This window comes from Miniopterus schreibersii, assembly GCF_964146895.1.
Source record: "Miniopterus schreibersii genome assembly, chromosome: 9".
NCBI classification, from domain to species: Eukaryota; Metazoa; Chordata; class Mammalia; order Chiroptera; family Miniopteridae; genus Miniopterus; species Miniopterus schreibersii.
Window position 1 is genome coordinate 75,928,795 of NC_138118.1, and position 24,268 is coordinate 75,953,062.

Below are 24,268 nucleotides of genomic sequence, written 5' to 3' on the forward strand. Positions count from 1 at the left end.
TCTTCTATTTCCATTTCCTCTTCTGCGTGCTGACTTTGTTTTTATTGCCTCACCCTTGCTAGTCTTTTGCTCTTATCTATCGGCTGCTTGCTTCTAAACCAGGGGCAGTGGGGCTTATATTATAATTACTCTTGCAGAAGCTGCACGGCTGGCTGTCGGGTAGGGAGACTGTGGCATTGCACAGGGCTGCCCATTCTGCACATGATGGAACAGTTCATATCCCTGACCCCGAGTGAGATGCCAGTGGTGCCCCCAGTAACAGTGGCAGCTGAAAATTGGCTTCACATATTTCCAAATCCTCTCACTAGACCATGCAAGGAAATCATGCCTTCCCTAGGAGGACAGATGAAAACATGCCTTTGCTAGTCTTTAGAAAGGGGACCTTATTAGAATGATGGCAGGACCTTGAGCTGACGTCTGATTTTTGCTTTTACGTGACCTTTAAGTGACCTGCTAGTGCTGTCGCGTGTTCACATGCTTGACATTTGCAGCACAGAGTCTTAGGAGTCTGAATGAAGCCTTCATGTGTATCTTTACCTTGTACTCAGCTGACACCGTGAGATGTCACAGGCTCTGCCCACGACTGCCGGCTACTTTAGATAGGACGTGGAAATGCCTCGTTTTCTTCTGGGGTCAAGGGGAGAAAAGCACCCAGCCTGATATCATCATTCTCAAGGGTCTTTTGGCAGTAGGTCAGTAGTTGTGATCTTGAGATGTAAGAGCGAGACGAAGCAGCCTCTTACCGGGCCCTGCAGAAAGCGGAGGGACTGGCACGGTCCCCAGTGTGTTACACGGTCTCACATCCTGTAGCTCAGACTCATGCGCAAGGAGAAGACATCTCAGGTTTTGTTAAAGAGCCTTCGGCCCATACATTTGATGGACCAGGCGTAAGCTATCATTACTGGAGAGGCAGAGATACTTATGTAGGATAAAAAATACAAAGAAAACATCTCTATCCAATAAAAAGCACTTGGATGTGTGAAAATAAAACCAAGACCAGAAAGTTGTGATCTTTCAGAATGCTTTAAAAATATTCATTTCACACAAAAAGAGTTTAAAAACCAAATGCACCCAAAATGTCCTAAAAATGACCCGGAGGCAGGACAGCCCACTGGGAACGTGTCATAATTCTAAAGAGGCAGGTTCGCCCATAGGAGAGCAAAGGGGGAAAGAGAGAACTCTTCTGACTTTTCTGGATTTTTCTAAAGGCAAGAGGCTGTGGACTGCTTTGAAGAATATACCCAGCTTTGCGTTTCGTTTCTTTGCTACCATAGTTTCTCCTCTCAGGATTTCACGGGGACAGTTATTTTAAATGGTGAAGGGAGACTTTCTGGAAAGGTAAAAGTGACCGTGTCAAAAGCGGTCGCCTCTTGTCCCAATTTTGCTTTCTTTCCTTTCCCTTTTCCTTCCTTTTCGCTCCAGTTTGTTCGAATTGGGAGCAGGTAGGAAGGAAAAACTCGCTGCCTTCCAGCATGTCCTCTGAGGTCGTCTCCAGTCCCCTTAGAAACAAGCCGGGCCGATTGGATTACCTCCAGCATTTCCTTTAAAGCCCGAGAATCTCTACATATATGCCAAATAAACGTTTCTTAGAAATGGGGTGTGTCCTGCAAAAGATACAGGGTGCCTGATGCAGCAAGAAGGCCGGGACCTAGGTTGCCACCCTCAGGCACCACCACACGCTGCTCTCGCCGCCGCCCCCGGTGCCCAGCGCCCGTGCCCGGCGAGGATCTCAGAGCGGCTGCCCCGTCGGAGGGCGGGGGGGGCAGCCCTGAGCCAGGCTGTGTGAAACCTACGCAGAAATTAGCTGGCAGCTTTGGAAAGAAGACACATCTCCTAAGAAACATATGGAAAACTTTAAAAAAGAAGAAAAAAGAAAGAGGAATCTAACATATGAAAACCCAATCCCACTGGAATGTTTTTTCATACACAGTATAAACGCCACATAAATAAAACCACAAACCTCTGCAGAAGTACAGGAGAGCGGGGAGCCCCCGGCGCCCTCCCGTCGGGGCCTCCTTCCTTCGGGGAGTAAAGCCGGCTGAGCTTCCAGAAACAAAAGCTGTTTGAAAGCCCTTCCTCCTGGGCACCTGGGCACCTGGGCACCTCGGGCCTACTCTGGGCGGCCCCTTAGAAGGATGCAGTGCGTGACTACCCCTAGGAGTCTCTGGTTCGGGCTGGGGGATTCTGAACTTTCGGGGTGCCCGTGACTGGTGAGCGCCTCAGGGCGAGGAAGGTTTGGATGGAATAGTGATGTTTAACTGCGGCCGTGCGTGTAAAGTTTAGGGCTTCCTGGGAACTCTGGCTGTAAACGTCCCAGTAACACACCCAATTCTCGCCAAGATCTGGCGCAGTTTCCACGTCGAAGGTACAGGGCCTCTCCGGGTCTCGTTCCCTGTGTAAATCTCTGGGTTGAAAACTTTGCAGCATTCAAGGCGTTTTAAGCTGGAGGGCTGAAATGTCACTTTAAAAGCGGGGTTAAAAAGGTCACACAGCTGCAAATAATAATAGCCCAATGAAATTCAGATTCTCGCTGCAGCCCACGTCAAGAATAACACTGAGACAGGAAACAAGCCTACTCGATCTTTTTACCAGCAAAGCTAGTAAGGACTCATCTGATAAAACGTGAGTGCGTGTGTGTGTGTGTGTGTGTGTGTGGCAGGCAGACACACAAAGAGACAGAGAAGGACATACATAACAAAACAAAGACACACAGACAAACAGACAATGCAAAGAGAGAGACAGAGTTTCAGAGGGAGAAGATACAGAAAAGACAGACAGACAGACACACAGATGCAGAAAGGGACACAAGGACACACACAAAATAACTGATTTTCTTGGGCTGAAATTCAAGGGTGTTTATTGTTTTACTTGAAACCATGACATTGATGTTTGAAAAGTAAAGATATATTTAAAATAGCAGGTTTTACTTTTCTCTTATTTTGCAATTAGCTTCCATTAATTCTTTTTTAAGTACTAAAATAGTCCCGTTTTGCAGATGGGCAAATAAGATAATGAAAGGTATAGTTTTCTTCCCAAAGAAAGGCTTTGCCCAAATTGAATATATAATTCCTTTTCAACAGCTAGCCATGTGTTGGGAAAACCATGCTGTGTCCTTGCTTTTATCTATTATTATTTTTTTAAACCCTCACCTGAGGATATGTGTATTTTTTAAATTGATTTTGACAGAGAGGAAGGGAGGGAAGGATGGAGGGAGAGAGAGAGAGAGAGAGAAACATTGATGTGAGAGAGAAACATCAATGAGTTGCCTCCTGTATGCACCCCAGTGGGGGAACAAACCCACAATCTAGGTATGTGCCCTGACTGGGAATCGAATCTGCAACTTTTAAATAAAATATATGTTTGTACTGAATTATAGAGAGGAAGGGAGGGGGAGAGAGAGAGAGAGAAACATAGATGAGAGAGTAGCATTGACTGGCTGCCTCCTGCGTGCCCCCTACTGGGAATCGAGCCCTTAACCTGGACATGTGCCCTCACCGGGAAGTGAACCAATGACCTCTTGGTCTATGGGACAATGCTCAACCCACTGAGCCACACTGGCCGGGTGAATCCGTCACTTTTTGGTGTATGAGATGATACTCCAACCAGCCGAGCCACCCTGCCAGGGCTGTGTCCTTGATTTTAAAGTAAAATCAGGCATCTCAGGATAAAATAATTTATACTGTATTGTTGGTGACTTTGTGTTGGGTTATTATTGTGTGTGGGTCTTTGCTTTTTTGATCAATACATTGAGAGAGATATCTGCTTCCCCCCCCCCCCCCCGCCGAAACACAAGGTACAAATCGGTTATGCCCTTAACTAATTTAGTTAATAGACAACCTTTGTTCCCAGAAACAAAGTAAGGCTGACCTAGACTCTCACACAGTGTAACCAGCTCAAGATGCTCCTGTTTGTCAGCTGTCCTCGGACCTTTGGGAGGGGCCGGTTTCCTCCTCTAGAGCTCTCCCAGCAGTCTAGTAAGTTCAACAAGGTAGCAAGGTCTGTTTCACATGAGTCCTGCCAAGAAGACTCTCCACGATCACAGTAGGGCAATAAATGCCGACAGATGTTAACATCACTATTAAAATCCACACACACCCTCTTGCAGCTCTGTAATGTGTTCATGTCCAGATTAACCACACCAGATCCGATCGGGATGCATCGATATGATTATTAGTGCTCACTCGTATTTAGATTCAGTTTGCAGCTTTGAAGTTCCCATAACTTTTGGTGTTGATAAAAGCGCATGCCAGATTTTCAGATTAAAACAACGTTTTTAGTGTCTTGCTGTTTCAAATTGCGTATCACTGTACGACTCTACCTGCTGTTCCTGGGGGAAATGTGTGCCATTCCACTAACACTGGAGTTTAACGTTCACTGAGGATCGGCAATGGCTTCTTATGATTTAGACAGGGAAGCATCCCTCTTGGCTGATTATAGCAAATGATGTAGTTTGTTCTATTTTTCCATTTGGGCTCACTGTTGTCCTTCCATTTAAAATCCATATTTACAGTATTTTGCGTAGGCCCTCCAAGTTTTTAGTAACATTTGAGTTTTGCAATGCTTGCCATTCATGAAATGGGGATTCCAAGGATATCCCTGAGAGCCTGGCAGAGCGTTTGAATGGATTGCATCAGCCATTGTGGAAGATTTCCCGTTTTAGACCAGGAGGAATTTGTGGGGTCAGACGATGAACAATGAGAGAGATTCTTGCTCATGGCGAGGCCCCCGAGTCCAGTGGCAGTTGAGGGTTTGAATTGTAAATCAAGCCTGTCATCTCCTTGTCAGCTACGGAAAACCTCTGCTTACTCTATGCGCTGTTCGGGTTTGTTATTAGGGTTTTGTGTTGTTTTCCAAAAATTTGAAGGGAAATTAGACTCATGAGGCATTTAAGTGAACATTGAATCTGAACTTTGGAAAAAAGGAACAAAAACCAGTACTATTTAGAAACTTTCAAATGATTGGACAGTCGGCCACAATTATGAGTGTCTCTAACCAAAGTGATGGGTTTACTCTGGGTTCCTCAAAGGGCCTCTGTGGGGGTCACGAGCAGCCTGCACGTGGCTAATGGACTAGACTTCATTGGTTTCGATGCCTATGGCAATATCAACAGATTGAATTGATCATGAATTAACACATTCACCTGTGAAATTTAATGAAAACTAGCATTAACTCATTGTTTTCACCAAAAACAACTTTGATTTTTTTCGCCCATTAAATTTTTTTCTGGCCCTAACTGGGAACAGGTGGACTGAGGCCTGCACAACCTCTTGCTTCCCTGAAAACCTGGTTCTAGGCCAGAAAGTGTGAGAACCACCGCCTTAGGAATAGACAAGAGGCAAGATGTTTGGAATGGCCTATTGCGATGACTCAGGATTCATTACCCACTCCACGGTTGTTTATCCAATGCCTACTATGGCAGCTCTACACAGCGCAGCCTGGGGTACGGCGATTGCCAACCGCCACTTGGTTCACTCAAACCTCCCAGCTAGTAAAACGATCGAATGGGAAATGAGGGGCTGGAGCCGGCCTTCTGAGGCCCAGACGCAGACCACGCTGCTAAAATCACGTCTGAGTAATTGGCCCCCACTTGATGGATGATAAAAGAATCTACGCGGAGCTTTAGTGGGAGTCTGTTTGAGAGAGTAATTATTACAATATGTGCTAGAAAAGAACCCTAATAATAGACCATAAAAATGGCTCTTGACTAATACACCAGACCAGATCATACTAGTTGATAAAAATAATGATGCCTGCATGGCAGAGTGGCACCAGGCAGTAAAGCCATGGCGAGCGCCCACACGGAAAGCAATGAACCGGGGCGTGCCGCCCGCTGCGGGCTGAATGTGGGAACCGCGGGCATCCAGAGAAAGCAGCTGAGGCTCACACACTCAGACGCACGCCCACTCGGGCCTTATTAATCACTTAAAACTTATTTCATTTTAGCCACTTCCATTTTACCTTAGGGCTTTTATTTCAAAACATTTGGTCTGTGGGATCCATAGCGTGTGAAACATCAATACAGATTTATTTATGGTTAAAATGTAAAATAATAAAATGGACAAGTAAGCATGTTGATGACTGAACTCGAAACAATCCAGTGACAGACTTGGTATTTCTCTGATCGATCTTGTTCCTCTAAATGTCCCATCTATACTGTGAGGCTCAGTGAGACAGAGGGACAGAGGAAATCTGAATGGCTGGTATCATGCTAAAGTGAAATAAATCAGACAGAGAAATTTAAGAACCATGTGATTTCACTCATGTGGGATATAAAACTGAAAGCAACAAACAAGAAAAACAAACAACAACTCATAGACACAGACGACAGCGTGGTGGTTAGAGGGAAGGGGTGGGGGGTAAGGGTAACGGGGGTCAAATCTATGGTGAAGGAAGATTTGACTTTGAGTGGTGGGCACACATACAGGTGATGTATTATAGAATTGTGCACATGAAACCTTTCTGATTTTATTAACCAATGTTACCCCAATAAATTTAATTTAAAAAATGTATATGGCTGGACTTTGTTCCGTCTCTATGAACCAGCATCAAAGTATAATTCCATGGTATTTACTGCAGCTCGTATGCAAGTTGTAACTAATAATTAATATAAGGTAGCTGATGTTGGCGTCAAGCGGAATTGCTAAATTATCGCCATTATGGGCTGGGATTTATGGGAGAAGTCACCGTTTTGATGGACTAGGGTTTGGAATGAGTTGTGATTGTAGTAGGAAAGGACCTTCTTTCTATATTGATGAGGCGGAGCTTAGTCAGTCTCTTCTCTCTTTGACTTGTTAATGAATCGCTTGCCTTCTGCAGTAGTACTTTCAATCCTGACCATTTCTGTTAGCTGGACATTGATCTAATTATTGTCACTAATTGCTACTTTCAGACTGCAAATGTATTCATAGTGAACTTTCCCGTCTTTACTGTCGTGTGATCTTACTATTGGTTATTAATATTACCAATAGTGGCATTATTTTGTCACTTCGACAACGAAATCTCTTATGTGGTACCCAAGAAAAACTCGCCTGATAGCAAATTCTCTTTTTTAAGTAAGGGATATTAATATTAAAGCGAGGTTCCCATAACGCTTGCCTGCAAAACTTCCTCCCACTTTCAGACTCACACATTTTAGTGCACAGACTTTTCTCCATGATTTGGAAATGTCTTACAGGCCATCTAACTGATCAGTGTGGCGCGGGCACAAGGGACCTGAAGGATGATATCCATCCCCCCTTTGTGAAGGAGGGGAAATCGAGGCCTGCAGCAATCCAGTGGCCTGGCACTGCTCAGACAGATCGTGACCCCAAGGCAGAAAAGTTCCAGAAAAGCATTTCTAAAACTTTACTAGAATAGCAAGGCATATTTAAATCCTGGATAACCCAGTTACTCTGCTGTTTAATCTGTCTTGGATCAAAATCACTTTTTCAGCTTTAAGGTCACCCTTTCTTTTGAGGCGTAGAAATAACTTATCAGCATTTACAGTGGAGAGGAGGAATGCCCCGTGATGAGCGATGGCAACATGAAATGAATAATCAGAGATGAGACGTTATTTAATTGCTCACGACTTTTCTCAGACAAGGGCAAGTGAAAGCTTCTGAAGATATTTGTGAATTTTCTTTTTTCTGTCCTTCTAACTATAATAGAGTGAAAGAGTCTAAACAATATGGCTGATACAAGAAAGCTGGAAAATTACTCTAAGTCACTGTGTTGAGACAGCTGACCAATGGGAGGTGTTACTAACGGGGACTGAAAAAGGCATTGCCCTGGCCGGGTAGCTCCGTTGGTGAGGGCATCATCCCGGTACGCCAACGTTGCAGGTTTCATCCCCAGTCAGAGCACATTCAAAAAGCAACCAGTGAACGCGTAAATAAGTAAAACAACAAATCGATGTCGCTTTCTCTCTCTCTCTTCCTTCCTCTCTCTCTGAAATCAACAAATAAATTACAAAAACACGGCATTGCTTGGTGAAAATTGTACAATGAAGAGAGATAGTGGTGTGAAGAGGGTTTACATTTTTACCTTTTTTTAAAAAAACATATCTGACCGTCAGTGTTATTTAAGGCAAGTCTTTTTATGTGAAATATATTTATATTTGGGGGAAGGGTGTAATGACAAAAAATTAGAACTGGGCTTGTAAAAAAATTTTTGGCAAGATAATAAAGTTTCCTCGGACAAACAGTGACTATTGTGCGAGTTGAAGCAGAGCTCCCTCTTTCAGGGGCAGAGGTGACCTGGACTCCTTTGGAATCACTTGCAAGTAGCATTTTAAAGAAGCCAGTTGCTTCCTGTGCCCAGAGATGAAGCAATACGTTTTAGTTCCACAATAGAGCCATGCAGCTTGTATGAACTCAACTCTAAAGTTGGCAAAAAGTGTGATTTAGGAAACGATTTAAAATGTGTACGAATTATTTAAATTTAGTACTTTTCATGATTAAAAAAAGTGTATTACTATGTCCATTGGTAACCACCGAACCACATACACTGTATTTTTATGAGCTTTCAGGAGGATTTGCAAAGGTAATATTGATTTGCTCAATTTTTGCTTGATTAATTTACCTTTGGATCTAACCCCTACGTAAGAAAAGACCACACTGTAATTTAATGTATATCTGAGACCACGACACAAGGTTTCTCCCTACAAAACTATCTGATTCCAGGTAACTTATCTAGAGCAGGAGGGTGGTAGCCTTAACCTAATATTAATATGAAATCAGCCTGTAAAACTAAATTAACAAAATAACCAAGGTAATGTATTTTTGCATTTTCTGATTTCCCCTTACAAAACTTGGATAATTTTGGCTAAAGTATCATCGAATGAATGTCTGAGATGAAAGGGAATTTGAGACCCTGGCTTCCACCAGGGTCATTTACTCAGCTGGCTGCAGGACCTCTCTGTACCCCTTGGTCATACTGAAGCTCGGCAGGTGGGGTGACCATCGATGAATCATTTGACCTGTTGCTCAGGTCGGTCCTCACTCTATTGATGGTCCAGTTACTGTCCCTTCTCCTGCTGTCCTAAGTAGCCAACCTCAAATGACAGGTGGGAACTCCGCTTTGGAATCTGCCTGTGCAGGTGAGGTCTTACCTGGTGATGACACAGTCCAGGTGGTTTTCCATGGGCAGGATTTCCGCTGCTCAAGCCCATGACATTTTTCTTTAAAGTACAGTAAATACACACTCCAGAAAATGGAGTAGGAAACCGGAGAGCAGGGAGGCTAATGAACTTCAGCAAGGTGGGACCTGTGTTCCTGGTCATGTTTTTCTCGTCTGATTTGGGAATTGACGTAGAGAGGTGGTTCCACTCAATTGCCTTTCTCACGTTTCTCAGGTAGGAGCAGGAAATATTCATGGATTTCTGTTTTCCTTCCTCCCTTCCCCCTGGCCCTTCAGATTTATGAGGAATCCAAGATGAACCTGGAGCAGGAGAGGCCGTTCGTCTGCAGTGCCCCCGGCTGCTCCCAGGTGAGTGTGGGCCCCCCCCCCCCGCCTCACAGACACGCACCCACCTCCAGCGGGACAGCAGCTCTCCTTTGGCAGTCATGCCTGCTGTGGGCTCTCCTTCCTCACCAGGTATCATCAGTGTCCCCTCACCACCATCACCATCGTCATCACGGGGGTTATTTTTCATTTTGAATAGTTTGAACTACTTCCCTCTTAGCCCCTGAAACACATCAGTGTTGGCCACTTCCACTCATAACTTTCCCCCGGACGTAAGCCAGATGTTCAGGTTCGTTATTCAGAAAGTGGCTTTTATAACAGTCACTTGAATACTGGGTCTTCGGATTACTGGAAATAGCTTAACGTCAGTGGTTGGATTCTATTTTTTGTTGTTCCATTTGAATGCAATAAACCCCCTAGAACTCGTTTAGAACCTACATTTTTTTTCTATTTATCTACACTTTAAGGGAGAAGTTGGCCTGCTATGCTAGATTAAACCTCTTTTAGCCTCCGATGGCTCGCACCAAGTGGAACTGTGAGAATTAGATGCGCGACTGCGTGCAGTTTAGTATCGAGCCTGCAGGTAGTAAGTGCTCAGTCGGTGTCGGCTGTTGTTACTTTCCTGCTGCTCTTCCTACTGCTGCTACACTGGAGCTGCCTCTGAATGAGATCGGAAACCTCCATCCCCTAACATCCGAGGTTTACACATTAGCTTTGGAACCTGGTGGCGACTTCTTCTATAGCTGACCCTTTGGGTATCTTCACATTCCAGTCATTGGAAAATGACCAGACATGGTCACTCTCACGCCAAGATCGTCATTCTATAGGACACAGGACAAGCTCGGGGCATGGGCGTCTTTCCAACCTGGGTGGTTACGCTCACCTTCCTTACACTGCTCCCGCTCTCGCCCGTTTATGTGGTGGGGTGGGCAGCACAGCATGGAGCAGCGTCCAGGGGTCAGATGAGAGCTGATGCCCGCTAAGGACCTTTCTTATCCCATCTTCCCAGAGATTTGGAGCGTCCGGGAGCCTCCCGGAGGGAAGATGCCATGGAAACATGACATGTTGTCGCATAGACATGAGTCCAGGGTTGTGACTGAGCGCAGAGGAGAGCCTTTGGGGAAGGGCTGCTAGTCATATCTAATATCTAGATAAGTCAGAGAGAAGAGAGCTCATCAGACCATGTGGCACAATTCCCCAAGCTTGGCACTGTTGACATCTGGGGCTGAATAATTCTTGGGGGTGCGGGGGAGCCTGTGCATTACAGGATGTTACAGCACCCCTGACCTCTACCTACTAGACTCCCTAGTTGTGAAAGCCAAAAATGTCTCCAGGTGCTGCTAACCATCCCAAATTGCCCCAGGTTGAGTTTGGCTTCACCCTTCTTTCTTTTTGGATCCCTTCCTTTTGCGGGGGGGGGGGGGGTGTGTGTCACCTACTTCTAATGGATGCTTTCCACTGTATTCATATTTTGCTCTAAGCCACCTTTTCTGCTTTTTGGAATCAGGCAGTGTATAAAAAAATACATGCCACAGACGTGTGGTCACCGGTGTGAGACGCTGCTCGAGCCGGGAGAGTGAGAGGCCTGAGCAGAGGCTGTTGGGCTTGGCAGTGGGTGCTTGCCGGTGACCTATGAGAGAGGAGCTGGGGCGCGGGCCAGGTTGGAAGGGCTTCGCGAGTGAGTGGGTGGCGAGGAAGTGGAGGTGGCCAGCATAGAGGACTCTTTCAAGAGCACCAGGAGAGACGGGAAGCAGGGTGATATCATGGTAGCCTGAGAGCGAGGCTGCTTGAGAGAGGCTCTTTTTTAAATGAAAGGCTAGCCAGGCTCGATTTAGTCAAGGGCACGATGCGTGAGCTCGCTGGCCTGAAGGCCACAACTGAAGCTCCAACCCCGGGGAGATGCAGGGCGCAGAAGGTCCTGCGGAGGGGAGGGGTGACCGTTTCTCGGAGAGGGGACAGAATGGAAATGGAGTCTGTGAGGTTACATCAGACTCTGATGTGGAGGTCTATTTTTTAAGTATGTTTTTATTGATTTTTAGAGAGAGAGGGAGAGAGAGAGAAACATCAATGTGAGAGAGAAGCATCGATCGGCTGCCTCCTGCACGCCTGCCACTGGAGATCGAGCCTGCAACCCAGGCATGTGCTCTGACCGGGAATCAAATGAGCAGCCTTTCTGTGCGTGGGAAGCTCAACCACTGAGCCACAGCAGCCAGGGCGAGGGGTGCATTCTGAATGACTTTGAATTTCTCACTGAAGGAGCAGGTCATCCTCGAGAAGGCTGGGTGGACTGAGGAAAAGGCTAGAGGAACATGAGAGTGGAGGGCTTACGTTGTTTCTTGGTTCTAAGGTAAAACTCTAGGCCTCTCCCCTCAATGCCCCGCCAAATGTAACTGCAAAGGTGCATCTAAGACTTGATGTCTCTCTTTCATGCTTTAAATCATTTTTTTTGACAAGCTGTTATAGAAACATGTGCATCTTTCCTTTGAAGAGGTATTAGAATTGAGAAAATGTACTAGTTGCCCAGTGATTCCAAGGGTCTCCTGGTGGGGGTGGGGGTTAGGAAAGCCCCATGGAGTCAGCTGTGATCATGGCACTTACTTTAGTGATATTTCCCAGCCTGGGGACCTGGGTGTAGAAGACAGGATGGCTGGGAATTGGGAAGGGGAGTAAATGTGAATTATCAATGCTGCACCAGGGGTGATGGGGGGATTTTCCTCCCCTTTTCTCTCCCTAGAAATAAACATCACTCTATGAGGAGCGGCCCATAGTCCGTGGGAGGACTTTCTGTGTCCTTATACATTAGCTGTGTTCCAGAAGTAAAGAGAAACAGCTTCTCTCCTCTTTGTGACCTCACAAAGTCCAGTGTTCATTTCGCCGTTCCTTTGCCCTCCGCCTCAATCATATTCTGGGTCCCAGTGGCCTCTCTCAGCTCTGTCTCTGCTACAGACTATACATTTTGGTTACTTATAATTTTCTGCTTGTTTCCTACCAAATTAAAAAAGATGTCCTATGTTGTGTCTTTTGGAAAGTAATTATAATCAATATGAGATATTATGGAAATTATTGTTATTTAATAAGTATTCTAGCTGATGTTCTATTGTAGGATATTATTATAGAGACCCCAAAAATGGCTTACAGGTACAAAATGAAGGATATCACTATGTTGTTTGTTCATTATATGTATCACAGAAAAAAATTATAATCAGGCTTTTGAGAGAAAGAGTAAGAAATTTAACCTGTGTCTGTAAACCACACGTAGCAGTGTCGTGTAGCTGGTGCAGTCATTACAAGGTATATAAATTCCCAAGGGAATAGATGGACCTGCAGCTAAAACCTCCATGTCATTATAAATCAGACTTCTTATCTTCAGAAATCTCAGATAGTTACCATGCTTTACAAATTCTTTGCTCTCCAATTTATGTGATATGAATGACATATAAATAAGTGATGGTGATTAGAAGAACTACTTTTAGAATATTCCAAAGGATTTAACCCAGTAAATTCCCTCATTCTCATGAACATACCATATTATTTGCAGAAAAGTGTTCTACCGTAGTAACAATGGTAACTGAAATTTTTAATGACTACCCAGAGGAACTGGGAAGCTCTGAAAGATTGTCTAGATTGTCAGAGATTCGGAAATGTTCAGTACAGTTTGTTGTCTTTTGTCATATTTTCACTTGACTTTGATAAAGCAGGTACTCTGTTAAGTCCAGTTATTAAAACATCCCAGTCTGAGTCAGTACAGGCTAGGATCTCCTACAATAACAAATTACACCAAAGCTTCAATGGCTTAAAACAACAAAGGCGGATTTCAGTCTCCCAAGCATCCACTTCTATTGTAGATTGGCAGGCTGTCTTTCATAATCCTTCAGAATTGAGAAATGGTCTTCGTAATCCTTCCGAGTCTAGGATGGTTGAAGGGCCACTGTTTCTAATACTGTGAATCACCATGCTACAGGGAAGAAGGACTGGGCTCTCTAGAGGGTTTTGCACCAAGAATTAGATGCTCACATCTGGGTGACATGTCGCTTTCATTCATTGCTCAATGGGCCGAGCTGGTCATCTGGCCCCACCCAACCACAGGAGGGCAGGAAATACAATCCCACCATGTGACCGGAAGACCGACAGCTCTAAATATTTGGGAGCAACATTTTGACTGCCATAATGTCATTCTTTGAAAATTAAAAATAAACTATTGGTTTACTACACTGTACAGAGTGTAGAATGCCAAAAATAATTTGTCACATTACTACATAAATTGTATGTATGATTATAAAAAAATCAGAGAATCAGTGTCCAAGGTCTTCATAAACAGAAACATACTATACAAATGTCATGGGGCACATTTGTAGATATATATGTCAAATAATTCAGCAAAATGTGTAATTCTTTCCCAAAGTCTGACATGTATCAAAATTCTTTTCCTACTTCATACATTTCCCCTACTTTGGGTTAATCTATAGATAATGTGGAACATACGTATTATGCCTTAGACTTAATTATACATCATCATGTGTATCAGTAACTACATGTATAACAGTAACTGCTAGAGAGAAGTTCCAAATGGTTTTGCAAAACTCCAGTGCTACTCAGGTTTAAATCTGTTTTTTAAATTTTATTTTGGACGTGGTTTTTCTCATACGTGTAGGTAGAAATGGGAGGTTGCTTTTCTCAGGTTAGTTATTCTTTGTCATCATAAATAAACATTCATTTAAATACTCTTTAAAAATACAGCATCTTTCTCCTGTAGATATTATTTTAATACTTTCAATATTATTTATTTACCTTCCTCTGTTTTATCCTTTAAATAAACACAAATTTAAGGTCTACCCTTAGACACAAACCTCTAGCTCCTAAGGAAACATCTGGTTTACTGATGACTCATCACAGTTCGTTATATTTGAGTTTTTAGTATGATGTTTAAGAATCAAAGGCCTTCAAAAGGAATTCTCAGGGGAGGTGTGGGGGGGTCAGAGGACAGTGGAAGGCAAAGCTCTTCTGTGTCTTATCAGCCTCAGCCAGCGTTTTCTACCACATAATTAAGGCCCCGGTTAGCTAGAATAGAAATAATGATGCATATATTTGGGAATCAATAATTCACAGGAACATCCCAGTACATTTTCTCCCATAAAATAATTTGTCGTTTTACTTACTCACACTTTCACACTTCTTCAGAACCAGTTTTCTGTTTTCCTGTCATGTTTGCGATGCTGAATAAATCTTTTCTCTGTAATGGCCAATATGTATTACAAAACTGAATGGCTCCTCTCCCCTCTCCCCTTTTTTTCTGTTTGTCCGACAGCGCTTCCCAACAGAGGACCATCTGATGATTCATAGACACAAGCATGAAATGACTTTGAAGTTTCCCTCAATAAAAACAGACAATATGCTATCAGGTAAGGAGCCACCAGGCGAAGAGACTTTGGGTGATCAGCCACCAGTGCTTGTTCTGTTTATGACAGGATGATTTCCACTAGCAAATTCTGTGTCATGAAAATATACATTTCTAAAGGATAAAAGGAGTTAAGATAACGGTAAGCAGCAATGTAATCAGCTAATGCAGTGTTCGCTCAAATACTTGAAGAGCTGTGACCTCTCATCTTCAGGCATGTAAATATTTATTACTCTAAAACCTGGCTCCATGTAACTATTTTTAAAAAGCACATACCTGTGATTACTCAGGCGACAAATATTGAGTGTCTGTAATGTACACTGCACTGTACTGAGTGACATGTGAGGTGCAAAAATGGACATGATCCCTGTTCTCAAGGACATTGCAGTGTAGTGTGCATGTGAACAGTGAATTAAAATAGACATTGTCCGCGATGTACATACGATCCCCCCGACCTAGAATGATTCGACTTATAATGGCTCAACTTACAGTTTTTTGACTTTGTAATGGTGTGAAAGAGACATGCATTCAGTAGAAAACAAACTTCAAACTTTGAATTTTGAATCTCGATGTTTTCCTGGGCTAGCAATGCATGTATGACACTCTCTCATGATGCTGGGCCCAGGCTGCGAGCAGCGTCAGCCACAATCACGCAGGTAAACAGCTGACATGCTGGGGCGTCCTGTGTTGTCAGTGGTTTGGGGATGCCGTGTTTTGTCTTTTCACATCCCATCATGTCTACAAAATGCTCGCCTGTGTCTCCTGCTTCTGGTGAGAAGAGGAAGGCAGTTACTTTTGAGATTAAACTCAAGATAATCGCCGACTGTGGGCTAATGTGTGTTCTGAGCACGCTTAAGGTAGGCGAGGCTGAACTGTCACATTCAGTAAGTTAAGCTTACTAAATGCATTTTTGACTTATGATGTTTTCAACTTATGATGCATTTATCCGGATGTAACCCTACCAGAAGTAAAGGGGCACTTGTATATCAAATGAGTAGTCTAAGGAAAAATACTAGGCAACTTTAGTAGAAGGAGCTCTCTTTCTGGACCGAGGTGGTCACTGAAGGTTTCCTTAGGACACAGCACCCCCTCCTAAGCAGGAGATGAAAAGAGAAAGGGCATGGAAACACAGCAAGTGCTCAGCAAATGTGAGCAGGAATAAAAAGTAATGATCCATCAATGAATTGCCATTTCTTCCCAGCTTGACAGGTGGGGTGATAAATTAGAAAGAGAGCCCGGCTAGGAGTGAGGAAACTTGAACTCTACCTAGCCTGGGCTCTGCATCCGCCAGCCGTCTGACCTTGAGCAAGTTAATGAACCTTTCTGGGCTGCAGTTTCTTTTTCCATAAAATGGGACTGATTTTATCAGCCAAGTCTATTTCACAGGCTTATTGTGAAGATTCAATGAAAGAACGTAAATTGAAGTATTTCGTAAATCCTAGCAGGGTAATGGGAGCATTCCTGTTTCCCTTCTTAGGCTAGAAATATTTCACCAGAGCCACTGCTCCCCTGCATTGCGAAAGACGATACACCCAGGAACATGTTATAATGATATCAGAAGAGAAACTGACCGCCCTGGTAGGCCTGGCTATTATAACTTAGCCTATCTATGGCATTTAAAATTTACAAGTATTTTATTATCCCTATTAGTAAATCCGCTAAGAGTTTGTGAGACAGATTATTTTTACAACCCATGTTTTACTGATAGAGGAAGAGGCCTGCAGAGAGATGGGGCAGCTTTTCCCAGCTCACCAAGCAGGGCAAAGATGATCCTGCAGTCCTAACCCACTGACCTGCACTGGCCGCTGCAGGGTCAGGCTTCATAGTTCATGTACACGATCAAACACCCCTGGCGACAGAGCCGTCCGCACAGCTTCACAGACCCACCAGTAACTCGCTAATATGCAAACGCATAGTGGTTTGGAAGACTCTCCAAGCTCAAAGGCCTCCTATTCCCTTCCCTCCATCACCACCTACCACCCCTCTCTCTGCCTGTTGGTTTTACTGAACTAGCTCGCTCTTCAGAAATAGTTTGGTCTGAAGTCTAGAAACAGAGATGCAGAAACTCAAATTTGCAAGAATTAGAAAAGCCTACAAGGGTTAAGAAGGATGGTCTGTTCCTTCGTTTTTATCATTTATCATTTTCTATAGAGTCGCCTATGCTATAACTTCATAGTTCTATTGTGAACCTGTATGTGCAAGTAGCCAGACTGTAGACTTTGCGATTCCCAACATTTAAATTCGTAAGTTCTTCCTTTATTTGTCTCAAATAGTATCCCTCAAATAGACTTCATGGTGGTGGGAGAGTGGGAGGTGACTATTAGGGAGCTGTAAGTATATGGAGATATTTTTAATATAGCCGTAAGTACCAGCGTAGTATCTTCTAGGCACGCTGCTAGTCAGGCCCTCCAACAAGTCCCACCTGAAGGTCCGAGAAAAGCAGCTAAAGACATGTGAACATTTCCACATAATGCCTATGAGTAGGTGTTTAGGTTCTTGCAGCTTTTCCAGTGTTCTCATCAGATCCTTCTTAGTTTGAGGCTGTTGCTGCCAATAATTGGCAGTGCCAGGTGGGAAAATATTGGGAGAAAAGTCACTCTAATTTTTATTATGTCAAACTTGGAATAAGAAAATGAAGGGAGAAATAAATGGAGGAAACAGCGTGGGTAATATATTGACATATTTTCTTCTGCTCTCTCATGTTTTACGTTGAAGCTGGTATGAGGCCATTTTATATTCCCAGTGAAATTGAGTGCTAAATTTTTTAACTTGCTACCTGCCCTGTGTGTTTGTAGTCTGGTAGAATTTTCCTTTTCAGATGGCATACGGAGATGTCCAGTCCAACTCTATTGCTTTGCATTTAGAGGACTGAGGTCTACTACGTGTCATATGCCAGTCTTGTCCACACTGAATTGTAATAGGCTACCTAGTGGGTATTTTTGCTTTGCGATTTGTTTTTTCTAGGAAAGGCTTCAACATGTATTTGTCTCAAATCTCATTTTAGTTTTAACATATTAGAGTGTGTTGCAAATGTAACTGAAGTTGTTACTTGTCTGTATCTTGATTTATTTAGATTTGAATTTATTAAAAGCTTTAGAATCTACTCTTATTAAAATAGGTTCATTAAAATTTGATTCCTTAATATAGTTCAAGCCTATGTTGTGACCTATCATGAAGACAAATAATCTTATACAGTTTGAAATATACTGCTAATAAAAATAGTATAAACCAAATCTTAAATCAACGAGCATCATCAGGGCAAAAGTTTTCAAGTCTCTCTTGGGCCATTTTTTAAAGCAATATCCAATTATACAAAATTTTATTCCAGATGAACTAGAGTTTGACATATGTTAAGAAGATAGAATATGGTAGGTATGGATGTTCATTATTAATTTCAGGATATCTGGTTAACTCGTATTTTGGAAAATTACTTCAACGTTTATTAATTATAAATATTAAAGTTAGGGAAGTTGTTAAGATACCACAGATATGCTCTTTAAGGATAAATGTCCAAAGAGTTGTAATACATGAAATAATTTCATAGTTTTGACACAAAGTCCATTTTATTTAGGCGAGGTGGATTTATTACTCAAATTGACTTTTGACATGCCACAAGGCAGGGTAGCAAAAGTGACAGTCATGGTGTTTTATTAAGATGAGCCTGCTCTTATGGATAGACAGTAAACATAAACACCTCTCATTCTAAAGGGACAGTGCTAGTAGGGACATGAATGGTGGGGTGGGGTTGGATTCTGAGGGAAAAAACATATAGCCATCCCCACCTTGGTCCCCCCATTCTTATTTGATCCACACGGTCCATTTACAGAGTCCTAATATTATGATGGATCCCAGTCTTTACTTTCAGCTGTTCTGGATCTGATAGATGATAATTTCTTGGTGAGGGAATTTGTGATATAAAAGGTTTTTAGGTGCCAAGTTCAAAATGGGAATCCGTTGAGGACAATATACTTCCACACATAGGTTGCAAAATTACCAGCTACTATTGACATAGATCTGTTTGGTTTGAAAATATGATCAAATTTCAGTATTAAAGGTGAGGAGGAGGATGTTTGGGTCTATTTTAATGACATTATGGTCAGACATCCTGAAATTCCCAAATCTCGAGAAATCCCCACCCCACTTATTTACAGGGTGCCCAAGTTCTGTATAGGAAATCAAAGGGAAACTTTATTGATAGTTGAACAAGCAAATAATATTCCAAATGAGAACTGTGTGTGTGTGTGTTGGTGGAATATGGTGGAAATATTGTCTTAGAAGATGATGAGTTTTGCTTCATGGTAGGATTACTAGGCATTAAAGGGCATGGGCTCAACACGCCTCTTTCTTAGCCTTCGCACCAGGGAAGTTGTGATATAAAAGGGGTATTGATTGGGTTTCACCTTTTAAGGAAAGGTGAAAGTTCAACCTTCTTGAACTTTACTTGTTCATTCATTCAACAAACACTTATTGAGAGCCTACAAGGATCCTGTTGTGCTAGGTGCTGGGAATGCTGCGATAACAAGACAGATGAAGCCCCTCTTCCATGGAACTTCCTATACTCTATTGGGAGTGGGGAGGGGAGAAATTATAGACAACCCCCTCCCCAGAGAAATAATGAGGAAATATCCATTAGTGACAGGTGCTGATGAAGATAAAACATGACAACGGGACACAAGTGGCAAGCAGGCTGCCTAGGGGAGGTCGGGAAAGGCCTCTCCGCAGGGGTGTATTTCAGCCAAGGCCTGATGTTCAGCCCTGTGGGCCCAGGTGCCCTTTCTCCTTGACTTCTGAGTGTGGTGGGACCCGAAGTGGTAAAACCACGAAACCAGATGTGGTGCAGCTGCCTGTATCTTGAGCTGACACGTGGAAGAGAGGCCAGAGAGACTAGCTCCCTCATTCCACCTTTCTAATCATCATCTGATTCAGGGCATCTAACATAAATGACCGTGTAATTCCTTAGGACCCAACTGTGTCCCTGGATTAGGTCTAGAATTAGGACCTATCTCTAGCTCCAGGCTGTAAATCTAATTCTCACTATGGAGAAAGCAATGAGGTACAGCATTTGTTTCCAAGATACTGATCGTGATCAATGAGACAACCTCAGAAACCAAATCCATTGCTAAGCCCTTTGTTAAAACCCTATTTGATCATCCATGGGCATTTTGAGGAGGCAGCCAAAGGGAAGGTAATATACCTCACTCCAAATTCTTTTTTGAATGAACTAGGATATAAAACACCCGACTGAGTAAGTAAATAAATCATACACACACACACACACACGGCCCATATTTCCTGCCTCTTCCATTGATGGTAAAAGTACATAGTAAGTTCCCACCGTGTACATTAAGCTGATCTTTATGGAGCAGAGGGTGGTGGACATGGTTTGCACCAGAGGGCAGGATACTAATGACAATAGCTTCCACTTATTGCCTAATCTCATGCCTGTAATTGTGCCTGCTCCTTTACATGCATTTTATCATTTAATTCTGGCCACTTTTTTCATATGAGGAAACAGAATCAAGAGGATGAGCCGTTTGTCTAAAGACCCTATGTGCCTATAATTTTCTTAGTGTACACCTGGGTTTGATGAGCTATACATACTAAGAACATGTTTTGGTCTTAGATTTATGTTTGAATATAAATCTATGAACAGCTTTTTTTATTTTTTATTGACTTATCTCTTTAATAGCAATCAAATGGAGAAGATAATAAAAACTTTTTAAAAGGAGATTATACTAACACATTAGCATTTGGAGGAATAAGGGTTGTTTTTAAATCAGATTTTCTTGTCCATTGTGACAAGTGGCTATTGGCATGTATAGACAGGAGCTTCTCAATCATGTTTCTAGCTGACCTGGCAAAACAGAACTTTAAACAATTCACCTGAATACCTCAGAGGCCTTGATCTGCAGTCGTCTTTTATGTATGAAAAACTGGCTTCCAGTCTATTCCATCTGGAAACTATCCCTTTTGACAAAGAGTGTTGGGGAGCTCAGGCAATTAGTGACTAAGTGGAAACGTTAAGCTTTAGCGTCCACTATTCAAGCCAGGTTTTGATAAGACAATCACCTTGGATCCCTTAGTTCACTTGGCCAGCAGACATGATCTCACAGTGCTCATAACCCTTTTTACCAGCTCAGCTCTTCCAAAGGGAACTAGAATTGTGGCTTGAATGCTGTTGGAACACTTGGGTTAGGCTGTGGCCGATAGTGAGTAGATGTAGGATATATACCTGTTTAATTTAAATCTTAATCTATGTCTCTGGAATTATGTGTTCTAAGCAAGGCCCTTGTCAGAGCCTTTTCTAGTTGACTCATAGGCCCTCTCAGGGTACATAGTCCACCAGCTGTCCACCTTGACAATATAGATTCCAGCAGGCGAGTCAAGAGTATGAGAGTGTGTCTCATCTCTCACTGACCTGGCTCACCCCGGCCACGGTCAGTTTTTAAGCATCCCAACAGCTGTTGTTTAAAAACCAGAGCTGCCTTGGTTTGTCTCATGGCAGCACAGCATCTTGGGACAGATGTAGGCAAATAGAAATGTTAGTGTCACTGAGAGGACCCTAATGCTCCTATTGTACATTTACACTCAATAAAAAACACATTTATTGCAAAGAATCCCATCTAAAATTCCATGGAATTCTGTCATCTGTTACTGATTATTGCTCTCAAAAAGGATTATGTATTTTTGAATTTATTTAATGTAAACTCCCTTAATTAAGACTTTATTAAAATTTAGATAGGTACTAAATAAGAATATTGTAAAGAAAGCATTGCTGAAAAATTCATGGGATACATATAACTATAAAAAGAATGTAAAAAGCATGTAAGAAAAATGCCTTTCCTGAGAACCCCAACTCTTACTAAAATAGATATGCTAATTCCCAATTATTTTCTCTATTGATTTGAGTGCACTCTTGGGAATTCCATTAAGCCACATTTGTAGGCTGAAATTGAGTCATGCAAATAATAAAAATGCATTGCCTTAAAAAAAATACCCTATAATTAGAATGGTCACTAATTCAAACGGATCTTTTTTTTTTTTTTTTTTTATAACTGGTCTGAATTAGTGAGGCTTTTATAGAATTACTAGCCACCATCAATTTAATATGAAATGATGTAAAATTACTTTACATAGTCCTCTAGTAAAACTGTAGTAATAATATCAGGCCGAAAGAAAGAAAATTTAGCTTAGCAAGTTCACTTTCTTAGCCTCCGGTACAGGGTGGGAACTCTGCTTCTCTTTTCTCTTTCTTTTTTAACTGATGACTTGTTGCTCTGCCTTTTTTTTTCATCATTGAGGAAAATGAAACATAGGCAAACACATAACTCAAAAGCAGCTCTGAAACCAAATAAGGTAGCAACCTATTATTAAATTTGAGCAGACTAAACACTTTTGAAAAGCAGAGTCAGGTTTCAGGCTGTAGCTTTGCGCTTGTCATTCAGACTTTGGGATAATCATACTTGCTGAGGCCGAAGTCCCTGACACTAGGCAGGCTATGGACTGATGGGAAAACTTAGCCAGTTACTATTTTTTTTTTCTAATAATTCTAGCTATATACTTGTTTTCCTTCCCACAGGCAACGTGGTACAAGATTTCCTATTGTGGAACTGATGGGTGGATTCCTAAATCATAATGCTGGCTTCGTGGCACTCTCCTGGGTAGATACACAAGTAGGGTCTCCGCGTGGCAAATGTCCTTTCCCTAGCTCTCTACGGAGGCAGCGATTCTATGGAAATGTGCTCTTTTCAAGAAACAGATTCCCCATCGCAGGAAGGGAACTGGATACTGAAATACGACAAATGTTAGAAAGGATTTTTTTATCCCCCTGGTTGGCACAATCTTTCTTGTCCGATGGGTAGAGAGATGGCCACGGCCACGTGACGTGAGTAGAAGAGCTGAGATTTCCCACGTGCACGGGCCCCGGTGTCTCCTAAGAACGTGGTGTGTGCTGTTTGCAAAGTTTGCAAACTGTCTTCAGGAAGGTGACACTCGGGCGCCCCCGCAGCGCCGATTCAGACCGACAAAGGCAGTCACCACGCCAAAACACTTTCCGCTGGGGTCAAGTTCAGACTCAAAAGTTATCTACTTTCAGTTTCCTTTGAGATTCGGGGTTATCCCCTTCTGTCGTTCGGATGGTCCTCACTGAAGTGAAAACACTAAAAGACAGGCGAGCAAACGTCCTTAAACCAGTCACCTCAGCTCTGAGTTCCCAATGGAGCCAGTTTCTCTAAGTCCCTGGAGTGTGGCCTCCTTAACAAACTTCAGATATTATCCACCCATAAAGCACCGGCCCTGTCATGCAGGATATAGAAACTGCCCCTGCCGCCGCTCACCAGTGTGTGCTCTCAGTTTTAAATAGGGTGTGGTTTACAAGAATTTTAATTTATGGCCATGGACATTACCCACTTACTTCAGGTCTAATTTCAGCTGGAACAGTTATTTGACAAGGCATTCATGTGGCTAAGAACCTCTGCCTCTTTTATTTAAGCTGCTGATAGATTTAGCTGTTCCCTTTTTGAAGATTTGCACATTTCCTGGCTTACTTGGAACTGGTACCATGTGGGATCAAAGACAACTAGAGACCCTGTATTAATTCTAATAAATGTTAAAACAAAAGTTAAGCTCCATTGTCTGGTTCCTGTTGTAACTGGAAAGAATAGCTCATTCACAAGAAGAAAATGAAGAAAAAATTGGGAACAGTGTGCCTTATCTATTCCAAATGTGGATAGAGATATCTGTTTTGTTTTTCTCTCACTATATCACACAGCAAAGAAAGTCACATTTGGCAAAGACTCTGGGGCCTTCATCTGGCTCTTCTGCTCTAGGGATGGGAGGGACCCAGCTCTGTTTACAGCCCATGGCTATGGCTCCCCTTGTTCCCTAGCTTTAGTTTCCCTATTGTTGTAGAGCGGCCCAGGAAGACAGGCGTGGCACTGCTGTGCCTGTGCCACTCTGCTTCAACCTCCTTTGCTGATGTATGTGGGCACGTGCTGGTATTTGGGAATCATTTTGCTTTAGAAGGGACATAAAACATCTGTCAACTTTGTTCGGGGATTGGCCCCCAGTGCCAGCCTGAATTCGATTTCATGGACCATCTTATGAACCTGTCTCAGCGATCAGGGGTTGTATGGAGCCTCTAGGATGACTAGTCTCTGTCATGGCCTCAACTTGTAAATCTCCAACAATGAATCACAGAGGAATAAAAGGAAGGTTGAAACCTGGGAATCTAAATTTCCACTGATGACCACTGGTCCAATATTTTAATTTTCTTATGTGATATTTTCTCAGGTTTTTTAAGTCACAAAAATGTTCCTGCGTGACAGTGAAGAGTCTGTGGGATTGTAATGCACTTCTATTGTGTGACTGAGTCAATGACTCCTAGATATTTCAAAGGAACCAAGGACTGTTAGGATTATCAATTACTGATAT

The 24,268-nt window shown here is 42.8% G+C and overlaps 1 protein-coding gene across 7 annotated transcripts in view; it reads left to right on the forward strand.

Annotated features, from left to right (window-relative positions):
• Positions 1-24,268, forward strand: part of CREB5 (cAMP responsive element binding protein 5) — a 362,526-nt gene that overhangs the window by 53,651 nt on the left and 284,607 nt on the right. For all 7 annotated transcript variants that reach the window (XM_081146788.1, XM_081146787.1, XM_081146784.1 and 4 more), the window contains 2 exons: positions 9,394-9,465; positions 14,747-14,840. In XM_081146788.1, coding sequence (XP_081002914.1) covers positions 9,412-9,465; positions 14,747-14,840 — 148 coding nt within the window. In that variant the 5' untranslated portion in view covers positions 9,394-9,411. The remainder of the gene's footprint in view (positions 1-9,393; positions 9,466-14,746; positions 14,841-24,268) is intronic.